The sequence below is a fragment of the Sander vitreus genome, chromosome 6 (assembly GCF_031162955.1).
Source record: "Sander vitreus isolate 19-12246 chromosome 6, sanVit1, whole genome shotgun sequence".
Lineage (NCBI taxonomy): Eukaryota > Metazoa > Chordata > Actinopteri > Perciformes > Percidae > Sander > Sander vitreus.
Window position 1 is genome coordinate 9,021,380 of NC_135860.1, and position 13,680 is coordinate 9,035,059.

The 13,680-nt window shown below is 40.6% G+C and overlaps 2 protein-coding genes across 2 annotated transcripts in view; both read left to right on the forward strand.

Annotated features, from left to right (window-relative positions):
• myom3 (myomesin 3) overlaps positions 1 to 11,715 on the forward strand; it is a 61,053-nt gene extending 49,338 nt beyond the window's left edge. Inside the window, exons 22-36 of the mRNA XM_078251781.1 lie at positions 82 to 188; positions 737 to 781; positions 875 to 1,011; positions 3,568 to 3,712; positions 4,436 to 4,495; positions 5,081 to 5,148; positions 5,764 to 5,874; positions 7,188 to 7,275; positions 7,535 to 7,573; positions 7,884 to 7,989; positions 9,357 to 9,520; positions 9,624 to 9,660; positions 9,849 to 9,871; positions 9,981 to 10,036; positions 10,174 to 11,715. Of these exons, the coding sequence (XP_078107907.1) occupies positions 82 to 188; positions 737 to 781; positions 875 to 1,011; positions 3,568 to 3,712; positions 4,436 to 4,495; positions 5,081 to 5,148; positions 5,764 to 5,874; positions 7,188 to 7,275; positions 7,535 to 7,573; positions 7,884 to 7,989; positions 9,357 to 9,520; positions 9,624 to 9,660; positions 9,849 to 9,871; positions 9,981 to 10,036; positions 10,174 to 10,443 (1,456 nt within the window). The 3' untranslated portion in view covers positions 10,444 to 11,715. The remainder of the gene's footprint in view (positions 1 to 81; positions 189 to 736; positions 782 to 874; positions 1,012 to 3,567; positions 3,713 to 4,435; positions 4,496 to 5,080; positions 5,149 to 5,763; positions 5,875 to 7,187; positions 7,276 to 7,534; positions 7,574 to 7,883; positions 7,990 to 9,356; positions 9,521 to 9,623; positions 9,661 to 9,848; positions 9,872 to 9,980; positions 10,037 to 10,173) is intronic.
• Positions 11,716 to 12,521: 806 nt separating this feature from the next.
• On the forward strand, positions 12,522 to 13,479 carry fabp10a (fatty acid binding protein 10a, liver basic). Its single transcript, XM_078251819.1, has 4 exons — positions 12,522 to 12,588; positions 12,805 to 12,977; positions 13,174 to 13,263; positions 13,394 to 13,479. The coding sequence occupies exons 1-4, from the start codon at positions 12,522 to 12,524 to the stop codon at positions 13,442 to 13,444; spliced, it is 381 nt and encodes a 126-aa protein (XP_078107945.1). The 3' UTR covers positions 13,445 to 13,479.
• The last annotated feature ends 201 nt before the right edge of the window (positions 13,480 to 13,680 follow it).

The window sequence follows — 13,680 nt, forward strand, 5'->3', positions numbered from 1 at the left end:
GTGCTTCAGGGTGGACAGATAAACAACAAGCCTGTATGCTCTGTAGATGCATCTGTCTGTTTTTTTCAATTTGTCCATCAGGTCGGTCCTCACCTTCACAGACCCCTCTGAGGAGGATCTGGGTCTCTACACAGTGGAGATGAGCGACAACCCAAACCTGTCGTCCAGCTACGACTTCACCGCTGAAGGTAAACTGAAAGAGAGTGGAAGGTTAGGAAACTGTATTGTCCAATTCACAACTTCCCCTCAGGCACAGAGACAAGAACACAGTTCAGTTGTCTCTTGTGTTATTGAAAAAGCTGACAGCAGCATGAAGAGCAGGACTTTTAATTTTAAGGGTTATCAAGCTTTTCTCTCAAGCAAATAATTATGCACCTCACAACCACTTCCACAAGGTCACCCGTCTAACTAAGCATATGTTCTCAATCAACTTAAAAATAGAGCAGCGGGCGCCTGGGTAGCTCACCTGGTAGAGCGAGCGCCTATATAAAGAAGCTCAGTCCTCGACGCAGCAGCCGCATGGTCGGGTCTGACCTGCTGCACTTTGCTGCATGTCTCTCTCCCCTATCGTGTCTAAGCTTTCCTGTCCAATAAAGTCCTAAAATGCCAACAAAAAAAATCTTTATGAAAATAGAGCCGTGCTAGCCATTGTTCTTTGATAATATGTAGGTATTAAGGAATGGGACTCCTGTTCAAAGTTTAATTAACCTTCATCTACAGTTTTACTTCTTTGCAGACCTTAAGCGACTCAAAGAACTCAGCTGGCAAGTCAGAAATCCATGTAAGTACCAACGTAGACATTGCACAACAATTCTACATTGATTAAATGATCATCTAATCTAATGCAGCATGTCCCGTTTGTTTTTGTTGGCAGTGATAGCTCTGAAGTCGGGCTGGCAGGTGGACGTTTCTGAGAAAGGCGACGTACGTCTTTGGCTTCAAACAGAGAGCCTGAGTAACGCTGCTGAGCTCCGTGTCATCTTCAATGACCGAGAAATCACCAGCACTCCGGTGAGAACACTGCACAGGCAATCCTGCGATACGGCACCTCAGAAAGTACGAGCATGACACTAACCCAATCAGGGTTAGAGGATTTAAATATCCACAGTTATTAAAAACGTTTCACACTGTAAGTGTGTATTTTGGATTAAATGATTTAGGCACGTGTTATGCTTTTATAGTCTAGAAAGGATACTTATTGTTACTCTAATTCGTTGAGCATATGGCAGAGTCCTTGAAGCTTGTCAGCCTGCCGCTCATCAAGTTGCTAAATTCATGGCTGCTAGGTTAGGATATGACATTTAAAAAGATTAGGGGAAATATGTGGGGCCCATCATTACTCGCCAAACCATAACTTATCCAAATCATTTCACCACTGCATGAGGGTGAAGTGTGTGCGAAATACTACATTTCCAACAGTCACTAATCACACTACATTATTTGTGGTCATGGTTTTAGCGTTTGGTTCAGTTAGGTTAAAGGGAGTTAGGTGAATAATGTTGTACGCTCAAAAGAAACATTTGACCCTGGTCACATTTCAGATGGCTATGAGTTAGCAATTCCACCAAAGAGACAGTTCTCTCTTAACTTCTCGGATGGTTTCATTTAAATAACAGGTCAAACTCTCCAACAAACTGTGTGTAAAAAGAAAAACAAATATTGGAGAATAGTCCAAAAAATATATACAGATCTGTGTCCCAGAACTACCTCAATTCTACCTGATTAACCATCTCACAACCCCTCAGGTTTATCTTGTGGCCCTCTGGAGGGGTCCTGACCTAAACTATAACCTTGTATAAAGTACCGTTTCAGCTACAACAGTAAAAAATAATGCTACTTGGATCTGAGTGCTTCTTCCAGGCGGAAATGAAAAGACAATTCAGTCTGATTATCAGGCTAAAACCTTCCCTTTTTGAGATTCACAATATCTAATCAAATATTTTGAGTAAGGGACATTAACTGTATCTCTGAAGTCCCTCTATTTAGTGTTGAAAAAGTAGGAAAATCACAGATGGCATGCAACTCTGCAAGGCTTATACAGTATAACATTAGTGTGTAGATGCATGCAGCTGGGTTCATGACAAGTCACTATGAATCGAAAACAGCAATTAGTGTTTTGATAACCATACTGGAAGGCAGCAAATTGAGGCTGCCAACAACGATGCAGAGCAGGTGTGCAAGGCAACAGAAAGGTCTGAGAACTGAGCTAATTTCACAAAGTCCGGGAGACAGGAGGATCAGCTGGGCTTAAGGTGGAGAAGGAGCCAACATCTGGTACACGTGTCAGTTTTGGTTAGATGGCCTACAAGGTACTAAAATTTCTACCACAAAGGCAAAGGTGGAATGAATAGAGAGTTTGGACAGCTTTCTTTATTTGTCAGGGACCAGGGTAGTAAATCAACAGTATGCCATCACTTAATATTGGGTCTCTAGGAGTGGGTGAAATTGACCTTTGAAATGGAAAACTGAAGCCATGTAAGGCATGATATGTAAATGAATATTATGACATGTCCCCTCTTTTTAGTGTACAGCATCTTTTGCACAAGTCATGCTGATATTTGTATACTTGCACTTAATGTGTTTCATATTTCTCAAAAATGCCCTCAGAATTCATTTACTTTCATAAAACAGCTCAGTGAAAGCCGTAGCTATTTGCTACAAGAACAAAAAGCAATTTGGAAATATGGAAAATGGGCACACAGGGATTTCACCTGCCATTGCAAGATGACCTAAAATAAAACAGTACAATCATTAAGGAACACTAACTGAATGTGAACAAACCTCCTCAGCACTCATATGTGTTATGACACCAAGTTAAAAATAATCAGCACTGCCGCCAAGGTTATTGAACCGTGCACTGATGTGTCCACAGAGGGAAAAGCAAACACAACACAGTATATTTATTGTGCTTTCAGAACTCCGTCAGATACATTGTGTGTGTCTGTGTCCGTGTTTGCTCGTGTTTGTACCAGGCGGGGCGACTGCTTTATATTCAGCAGCTTCCATTCGTCGCTTCTATTTCATTTTCATTTATTCCATTATTTCTCCATATCAGAGCTCCATTTGAACAGTACTGATAACACGTTATTTCTAAATGATCACATCTGAGGTTTGCGAATTCAAAAGCCATTTAGCTGATTATGGCCCTCAGGCTTGCCATACATCACAAATCACATCCACTACTGAGGCCTATCAACATGCAAGGCATGCACTTATCTTGATCAACATAACAGTCATGAAAATGAGCTCAAAGGCTGCTTCCTGTTTGTTTGTGCTTCCGTGTGTGTGTGTGTGTGTGTGTGTGTGTGTGTGTGTGTGTGTGTGTGTGTGTGTGTGTGTGTGTGTGTGTGTGTGTGTGTGTGTGTTTGTGTGTGTGTTTGTGTGTGTGTTTGTGTTAGAAAAAAGGGATGTTTCATCTACAGTGTGCATTTTGTCAGACCCTTTTCATGCACTGATACACACTATATTGTCTGTGTACTATTGCAAGTGGCATGTCTGCCATCTGGGATCATCTGTCTGCTGTGTAGCGTGCTGTATGTGTGGCAATGCATGTTTGCTCTTCTGCAGCACCGTAAGATCAACTTCGACAAGGCCAAAGGTCTGGTGGAGATTCTGTTGGAGCAGCTCTCTCAGGAGGACGAGGGCCAGTACACGGCTCAGCTGAAGGATGGCCGCGCCAAGAACCAGTTCACTTTGGTCTTTGTGGATCAAAGTAAGTTGTTCACTCAGTTGCCACTAAGTTGTCAAATTGTTTTTTTTGTTTCATACCGTGATGAGAGACGAGCACAAATGAGGAGGAACAATAGAACAGAACAGGCATCCATGTAAATGTGACATCACATTAGTTCAATTTCACACCGACTCAGTGATGAAATGTTAGCTTTACTTCCTCGTTGTGACATTTTCTTCTTTGAAACAGGATATTTGTTTGAGACTAAGGCTGAAGCTACCATTGAGGTCCTCTTGTGTATCTTCTGGGACTCTGGGCTGTTCAGCGACTTTAGCAACCATCCTGCAATTAATTAACTACAGTAACTCTAGAATTTAGAGTCAATCTATTCAATTGGGATAGCTTTAGGACACAAAAATCAATCATTCAGAATTTCCCAACCACATTTTTAACATAGTAAAGTTAACAAAAAACAGAATTGAATACATTTCTTGTCTTGCTTTATAAATGTTGTTGTACGGCACATCAACGACCTATTCTCAATTCATAAGATTATTTTCTCTCTGCATTTTTCTGCAACTTTCACTCAAAAGTCTATTTTCCTCACCCACACATGCACCCCTCCTACGATTGGCAGAGCAGTTCAAAATGAAGTTGATGTTATTTTGGAAACAATAACCTTTTGGAGCAACAAGTTATCATCACTACTCCCCATATGACCTGTGTGATTCTACTGTTTTTGCACTCTGTTTTTGTCTCTTTCAGAGTTTCGTCAGGCGCTGGCCCTAGCTGACAAAAACCGACGTGACCAACAGAGAAAGTCTGGTGAGAGTCTCCAAACATCAGTAACAGATACTGTATAGTTAATACAATTACATCTACCAGTTGCAATTGCTTTTTGATGGTCTTTATAGTGACTCAGCTGCTTCGTTTTGAAACCTCTTGAAACTAAATAGTCGCACAAGGAAAGAAAGGACGCTCCCTGTGCTACTGAACTCCATGTTTTCATCACGTGAGCTCTCAGATGTGATAAGGAGAAGCTATACAACTGTTTTGTGGGTAGAGGCCAATGTCCCAGTGCCCACTTGTGCAAACAGACCATCTCACACTATGTCTAAAGTCCATGTGAGACTCAAAGCCCACATAACACATATTGTCTATTACCTGCAGAATAACATAATGCAGAACCGATATTAAAGTAAGACACACGTTTGTTACTTGCATGTTATGCATTGTCCAACACTTTATTTCAGGCAGCTGTCACTTTCAGCAGTATGGTTTATCACACAGCTATAATTGCCATAACTTGCCTTATTATGATGCATTTGTGTTTCATTGGTTGCTGTGAATACATTATTGGCTGAAGGTCACTGTTTCTAGATGGAGATTCATGTGATCTGTTTTCCCCAGGGCCGTATTTCCAGGAATACTTGTCGTGGAGTGTAAATGAGGATTGTGAACTGATTATAAAGTGCAAGGTACTTTTTGTACATTTTATATAATACATTTGCTAATTGCAATAAGAGAACTAACCCAGAAGCCCAGAAATGTTTCATCATTCCTTAGTGTAGATTTGCTAATGTGTTGCAAAGTTCACTTGGGGCAAGACAATGTTGTACTTTTGATATTACTTCTTAAAGAAAGAGTTTGACATTTTTGGGTGACTTTCTGAATTCCTTATGTCATTTTTTGCACTTTTCTGGTTTTTGTAAAAATAAAAGAAACAAGGTATAGCGTGTTAATTAGTGAACTTTAGAGATGCTGGATGGCAGATTTAGTTACCTTTGGAGAGAGCCAGGCTAGCTGTTTCCCATCTTTATTCTAAGCTAAGCTAAGCTAACTGGCTTCTGGCTCCAGCTTCATATTGAGTGGACAGACTATTGAGAGTGGAATCAATCTTCTCATCTAACTTTTCACAAGAAAGCAAATAAGTTCGAACTCTTACTTTAAATGATTTCTGTAGCTTATTATTATCAGTTACCAGTAATACAGAAACTCTTTTAATTTATTTACATAGATTTGACTATTTTCTTTTAAACCAATCCATTTTAGAGGACTTGTATTTTAGGTATGGTATTTCTCTCCATACACAGGTGACAAACACAAACAAGGACACGTCACTCAAGTGGTTCAAAGAAGGCGTGGCGGTGACCCAAGTTGTGTATAAGCAGTCATCAGGGGTCAGCACACTCACCATCCCACAGGTATCCAAAATGATTCTGCTCTATTTTCAGACTACTAGAGGCGGAGAGGGGCGTTAGGAGCTCAGGCAAATGTGAATCAGCATGTATAAATGGTAGCTAGTGTAGTGAGAAAAAACAAGATAAGCAGAGAGTTAATGAGTCTTATTCTGTGTTATTATGAGATATCGGTTCACCTTGGAGTGTATTATAAGGTTAAATAGAAGATGAATTTAAGTATTTGGTCAGGGTTCAACAATAAGGGTTGCCCGATGGCCCGGGGCAAGTAAAACACCACGTCGGGCAAGTAAATATAACAACCCGGGCAAGTGGTTAAAAAAAAAGTGTCAATATTTTTTTACGATTATCATGATTTGATTTGAATGTGCCGTTGGCCAATCAAGAACGGAGTTGGCGCTAGTGACACATGACTGGCAGCTGTCTTGTTATGGCCCTGACACACCAACCCGGTAATCGGCCATCGGACAGTCTGGCGAGGTCAGTGACTCGAGTCTGTTCGGTGTGTTCCATGCCGTCGTCCGTCAGAGGACCTATCGGCCTTCATTTTGCTGGGTCGGAGGGCGGGCAGTCGGACTCAATGGCCAATCTGATTGGTGGAGTGCTAACCTGGAAATGACGAGCGGGATGAGCGTAACTAAGCCTCTCAAAATCTGACGAAATTCTTTTAAACTGACCTTTGTTGATCTGAAATGAAGACCGATTCAGCAACTGCACGGCCTATTTCTGTTTTCAGTAACATGTTTAGGTGAACTATCTTCATAAAATATGAGATTGTATTCTGAACGAGCCGCCATTATGCCCGGTTGAAAAATCCAGGGGGGAAAGCCAGACCCACGTGACGCGTTCGTCCAATCAGCTGCCGGTTTTTATTTTTGGGCGAGAATACAGATTAGCACCGCCTGCTGTTATGGAGACATATTACGTCTCGCGCACGCGCAGAACGTACACTCAAGTCGGCGTCGCTTCGTTGTGTTCTGAGGCACTTTTTGGACCTCGGGGAGCCGACTGATCAGTCCGACTGCCTTTTCTGCCAATGGTCGGCCGTTGGATTGGTGTGTCAGGGGCTTAAGAAAAAGAAGATGATGGCGGCATACAAGCTAAAATAAAAAGAGTGTTTCAAGCGTCCTCGAAGAAGAAGTTTTCTTGGGTGGCATTAGAGGATGTCAATTCGAGTCCAAGGCAGATTTATAAAACCCGTCCGTTCGGGCAAGTGAAAAAAAACATTAACATTGAACCCTGTTGGTTGTTCTCTAGTTATTCCATTTGAGAAGCTATGAATAAGTTTAACTTTAATACGGTGGATGGTTTTCCCTCAGGTTACCAAGAAAGAGGCAGGTTCATACAGGGCTGTGGTGTCAGATGGGAGAGGAGAGGATGTCAGCATCTTAGAGTTACTGGATGACGGTAAGACGCAACCTTGTCACCAGCGAACAAGTATCCACAAACAATAGTCCCCCATTTGTTTATGTGTGCATTTCACTTGGCACACATTTCCCATGCATAATGGAAGTGAGGCGATTGTCTTTTATTTTTTACCTCCTTATCTCATTATGTGTCCTCAGTATTCAGCTACCTACCTCTAATCTTGCGTTTAGTATTTATTGAGTTTCCAAAAGTAATATAAAACACTCTCTGAACACTTAATTGTTGATTTGATTTACAGAGTATGACAAGCTTCTCCAGCAGCTGAGTAAACAGTGTGGTGAGTTATTCACAGTCGGAAGCTTTACCTTTCTGAAATGATGTCTTCTTCTTTTTTAGCAGCAGGTGTGTTGTGTTGGGATAAGGATAATACAACTGAACGCCATGTTAATTAATTGGGGTTTGTGTTGTTTCAGAATACTAATGTGTTTAAATTAAAATTGCCAAGGAAACTGAAATGTATGCAAACTGTGGCATTAAATAACCAGAAGCTCTGCTTTCTCTCTCTCTCTCTCTCTCTCTCTCTCTCTCTCTCTCGCTCTCTCGCTCTCGCTCTCTCTCTCTCTCTCTCTCTCTCTCTGTCTCTGCAGCGTTGTCTGCCAGCCCACTGAAGATTCAAAGCACCGCTGAAGGTTTCAAGCTCTACTGCTCACTCAAATACTATATATGCTACATGAAAACCAGCTGGCACTTCAAGTGAGTCCGCATGCAGGTCACCTCTCTGATCTAACACGCTATGTGCAACTGCTACCAAGGATGAAGTATTCCAAACTTAACTTAAATTCTGTAACAGACAGACCTGAATACAAATGTTGCATAGGAAAGCAAATTAAAAGTAGCTTAAAGTTTATTTTGGCTTCAGTGCCATCTGGTAGTGTGGTCATATTGTTTACTGCAAGCCACAGGAGTGTAATGCTGTAAATGCTGAGCTAAAGACAGGAAGATGAACACAATACTGTGGTGGTGCTCTATGACTGACCAGCATGGCAGCAGTCTCTTTTGCTGGTAAGGTACTGTAGGTAAACAACACAACCACAGTTGCAGGACGAAGACCATAAAAAGAAGTCACACATACTGGCTTGACTGCTGCACACACACACACACACACACACACACACACACACACACACACACAAACCAATAGAGGTAAGAGGTATATACATTCACTGCAACATTTCTCTTTATGGTGGCAATGTCTGGGCCTCCTTTACTAAAGTTCACTAAAGTGCTACTACTGACAGCTTAAAAGGTTCAGGATCTAAATGTGTCTTGACGTCTGCATGCAAACGTGGCAGCTGGAGCCACATCTGGACACTGAATCACCTGGTTCAGCCTACTTATCTGTTAAAATCAATACTACACATAATCCTGTGCAGCCACACGCTGTTGAAACCCACTGAACTTCTGGAGGAGGCCTAAAGTTTTCAAAGATACCAAATACTGAATTCTGGATAAATGTGTATAAAATGGTGAACAACATATGTAAATTAACAGAGAAAGAGTAAGAAAATGTTTCAAATTGACTGATTGCACGTGCATTTCATTAAAGTGAAAGATCCTGTGACATATTGAACTATTTTGCAATTATTTAAAGGGACTCTATACTAAAATACAATGATTACATTGTTAAGGCTGATACTGGTTTCTTTAGTAGGACTACTAGCACCACCTGCTGGGGGATTAAAGAATAGCCTTTACAAAAGAGTAACGAACAACTGAAGAAAATCTGACTAGTGTGATGCAGACTGACAAATGTTTTTCCGGAATAAAGTTAGTTTTGTATGATTCCAGTCTGAACAACATGTCCCTACAACAGGATTTTTAGTTCAAATCTTTCTGAGTTTATAAACCTGTGTGCTTATGCTCCTGTGACTGAGGTTGCAATGATAAGGAAGAAACAGATGCCCTTTATTTTCTAGATCTGATACCAGTGCTTTGGGCTAGGGGGAAAGCAGGAGTATGTCCATAACATGTATTTGGTAAGGACATATGGTTTTAGAAAGTCTCTGTCTAAAGCATACGTATAGCAGTAGAAAAACATGTATTTTCTTCCTTCTGTGTAGGGAGAAGAGGATTGACCAGGAAGCCAGGACAAAGCCCGGCAGCAATATGCAGAATGTCTGGATTGAAATCTTTAACCCAACAGAGAATGATAAAGGCAAATACATCTTGGAGATGTTTGACGGCAAAGAGACACACAAACGGTATCTTGAGCTGTCTGAACAAGGTGGGTGAGCAAGTTTGAATTGAAGGATATAAACACAATGTCAGATTAAGAGAAGATTTCAGAGCAGAAATTATGAAATCTTGATTATAATTTTTTCCAACAGTCTTTGCTGATGCCTTGCTGGAGTACCAGAGGTTAAAGTAAGTGCCGCACTGCATGCAGACGATGATGCGTCTAACATGGCTTGCTGTGACACTAACAGAAAGCACTGAGCAGTCAGAGGTAACAGACCGTTAATTTAAAACATTGAAAAACATCTCGCACAGATTATTTTTGCCTAACACTGGGCAATGTCATATTGATTTGACTTTTTGTTTTCATCCCTCAGAAAAGCGGCCATTGCTGAGAAAAGTGAGTCACAGGTTATATGTAAATCCTGAGTTTTTTCTGTCCACAACAAAGGTTAAAAGACTCTACAGTGAAGGTTCGCAGAGAGTTATTGTTGCTTTCTTTGTTTCAGATCGAGCCAAAGTGACAAAGGGTCTTCCTGATGTGGTAGCCATCATGGTGGGCAAGGTATGACGTTGTCAGGAAAACATTACTACTTAGAGACAATTTCAAACACAACAATACTAATATTTTTTTTCCTGATTTGATCCTTTCTGTGGCCTATTATTTCATATGTTCTTGACTGCTCCTCATCCTCTCTTCAGTCTTTGTGTCTGACGTGCTTCATTGATGGTGAACCAAACCCAGAGATCGTCTGGCTTCGGAACGACAAGGAGATTGTTAGCGAGACCCATTTTACCCTCACTAAGGAGCCCAAGTGCAGCACTATCAACATCAACAACGTCAACCTGGAAGATTCTGGAAAATACAGCATCTTTGTGTGCAACCAGTATGGCTCTGAAACGGTTGATGTGACAGTGAGCGTTTACATGCATGGGGAGAAGCCTCCAGCCCATGCTGTTTTGATGGGTTAAGACTGCAAACTGAGTCAGAAATGAGGGCTTTTTAATGCTTCAGCTTGAGATTTTTATGCATAGAGAGAAAGATGAAAATGAAGGTGGATGGATAGATAGATAAAGTTAGATGATGAGATGGAATGATGCTTGATTGTTCATGCAGTAGGAAACTTTATTGAGCATGAGGGAACTTTATTGAGCTTTTTAAAAATGCCCAATGAGGTTTAATCAAAAATTTAATCCCCTATAGTCTGCAAACTGTCTATATCATTTAAATAGCCTACTAGACAGTGTATGTCGTAATTATTAATGAATCGATTCATAACACTCAGAGGATTTGCTGCTAGACTTACTTGGGGTGGCATTAGCTCAGTCTGTAGGGAGTTGGGTTGAGAGGGTCACTGGTTCAAGTCCCCATACAGACCAAAGTAGTATGGACTGGTACCTTGTTCACTGCTTCAGTAAATAGGACCTTAGATACAACTTTTCACGCTTGGCAGCGGGAGATATTCCTAGTCCACTCAGCTCATAGAACCCTTTGGCTTAGCTATAAGCCAGAAAGCTAACGTTATGCTAGTGAGATTCAAAGTCACGAACATTGTGTACAGTTAAAAATTTGTAAATATAATTTCACAGTATGTTTACCAACAAAACAAGCTAACTATCCAGCCAGCCATGTCATTTTCACCAAATTAATAAAGACCTTCACGAACAAATTATACGCCATGTGTACCGTCAGCCGAAGCCTGAAATCAGTAGTGAGTTGAACAGCGAACACAATAATGTGAGATGATCGCTGTGAAACAAAGTCAGTGTACTTCTTGCAGCTTGTGTGTTAGCACCATCCTGTGGTGTTCAGAGGACGAGGCACTGATGGACTACACTAAGTGTTGAAAATATTCCGATTCTATTTTTCATTTACTGTAGCACATTCATTTAGAACGGTAAACACTCAGTTTCACCAGAACTCGTTAGTAGGTGTCCTATTTCACTTTTTAATGGACACCCTGCAGCCAATCAGAATTGAATATTCACCCAGACCCATGGTATAATTCCTGATAATGGACACCTCGTCGGGCATTAACCCTTATGTAACAGAATTGCCAATTTGCTGACTTTGACTCTTATCTACTTGTGCTACTGTTACTTTACATTATTTAACCTTATTGTCTTTTGTTTTTAAGTTCACTAAGCACCTGTCATAACGAAAACTTGCAAAACCCTCAGCTACTAAAACTTTCGGTGAATCAGATGTGTCATTTGTTTGTGTGTGTTGTGAATAAAGCAATTTTAAGCTATTTTCACCTGTGGATTATTTTTATGAGCACTTACAAATACTATATTTCATCTTTATATCTGTATCCAGTAAACTTTTATTCCAATTTATAATCAAATGTTAAAGAAAACGTGGTCTGAAGCTTTGTTTGTGTTCTTTGTAAGAAGAGATTATTATTATCTTGCACTTTAGAAGCAAACAGTCCGTAGTGTCATCAACCCTATTACTGGGCCCGTTGGTCAGGTAGAGTCACGTTAGGAGGTTCGACGCACGCAGACATGCACGAAGTTCAATTCATGTCCAATGAATAAGTTCTGAAATAAAATCAGCTACATGTAAATACGGCTTAGTAGTTAAGTAAATCATTTTCTCATTTTAGTCCTGCAGCTTACCATCCTAAAACTCCACTCGGGGCTCTGTGAACTTTACAGTAAATGAAGATCATGTAAATAATTGTCATTTTATTTATGCAAGACAAAACACTTTTGCACGGCATGGTGCACATGTAAAAATCTGTACATATTTCTCATCATCATTGAAGTTTTTCAACGCACGTGACAAAAATGACCATTTAAATTCATCTTTGGTGGAAGCTGAGGTTTGTCCAAATCGGAGTAAGTGAACTCGAGGTTGTTCAAACAGCAGTGATTACTTCAGAGGGGTTTGTTACTCATTAGACACGGTGCTGGGACCCCCCTTGCTTTCCTGTATAAGAAGATCCAGCACTACAGTCACATTCTCCACGTTGTGTTGATCTTCACACAACTGTCTCAGCCTCCAGCCCACATTGGTGAAGGAGAACCCAGATCTTCTAGAAATCATGGACTTCAATGGAACATGGCAGGTCTACTCCCAGGAGAACTACGAGGAGTTCCTCAGGGCCATGGGTGAGAAATACAAACCAGGGACTCTGGTTGGCATATAAAGAATATAAATACATCTACTATCTTTGGTAGCTGAAGACAAAGTGGCTATTTATGATGTGGTTACACCCTTCTAATGTTTATTAGACGACAAAGCTTTGCAGTCCAGAGACTCATCAGTCCTTACTTGTAAGTTGTACTGTGCAGGAATTAACAAAACATATGTGCTTTGCTTACCAGAACTGCCAGAAGATATAATTAAGATGGCCAAAGACATTAAGCCAATTACTGAGATCAAGCAGAAAGGCAATGACTTTGTTGTCACCTCCAAGACCCCTGGAAAGTCTGTGACCAACTCCTTTACCATCGGTAAGGAGGCTGAGATCACCACCATGGACGGCAAGAAGCTCAAGGTTTGTAATTCTTATTTACCTTTATTTGTTTATCTAAATTTAGTACAGTATAAATATGTTCAAAGCAGAAATATGTGTGTAATTATTTTCCAAAAATGGTTAAGTATAATGTGTCAATTATGAGCCTACAAGTGTACAATGTCTCATGAACTCCTGCCTATTTCTGATATGTATGTTCTCCTCCTCTGATCCGCAGTGCATTGTCAATCTGGAGGGTGGCAAACTGGTTTGCAATACCGGAAAGTTCTGCCACATCCAAGAGCTTAAGGGAGCTGAGATGGTAGAGGTGCGGTAGCATATATCTTACCAGAACTCACTTTCTGTTTCACATTAATGTATCATGAGCTTAAATAATGTAATGTAGCCTATGCTGCCCATAAATGAAATGTGTTTAATTTCCCCTTATCCCCTTTCAGACTTTGACCATGGGTTCAACAACTCTCATCAGGAAGAGCAAAAAGATGTAAACTTGGCAGTGAAGAAACCAATGTCTATTTAAATAAAAGTGTTGCTTAGTAAGTGTGGTTTGCACCATCTTTTTTTGAGCAAATGGCTATCTTTATAGTCCCAACATCCTCAGTATGTCTGACAGACGAGCAGTCAACACACACTATGAAGAAAAACAATGGAATAATCTAAAATGAAACAATAGCATAAATTAATACCATGTTAGGTCATGCGTGTGTGTGCGCGCGCATGTCCC

What these genes read in the sequence shown, in the direction of transcription:
- fabp10a (XM_078251819.1), top strand. Translation starts at nt 12,522, where the DNA reads ATGGACTTCAATGGAACATGGCAGGTCTACTCCCAGGAGAACTACGAG. An exon ending in GGAGTTCCTCAGGGCCATGG is followed by an intron (nt 12,589 to 12,804) that starts GTGAGAAATACA and finishes TTTGCTTACCAG; the next exon opens with AACTGCCAGAAGATATAATT. An exon ending in TGGACGGCAAGAAGCTCAAG is followed by an intron (nt 12,978 to 13,173) that starts GTTTGTAATTCT and finishes TCTGATCCGCAG; the next exon opens with TGCATTGTCAATCTGGAGGG.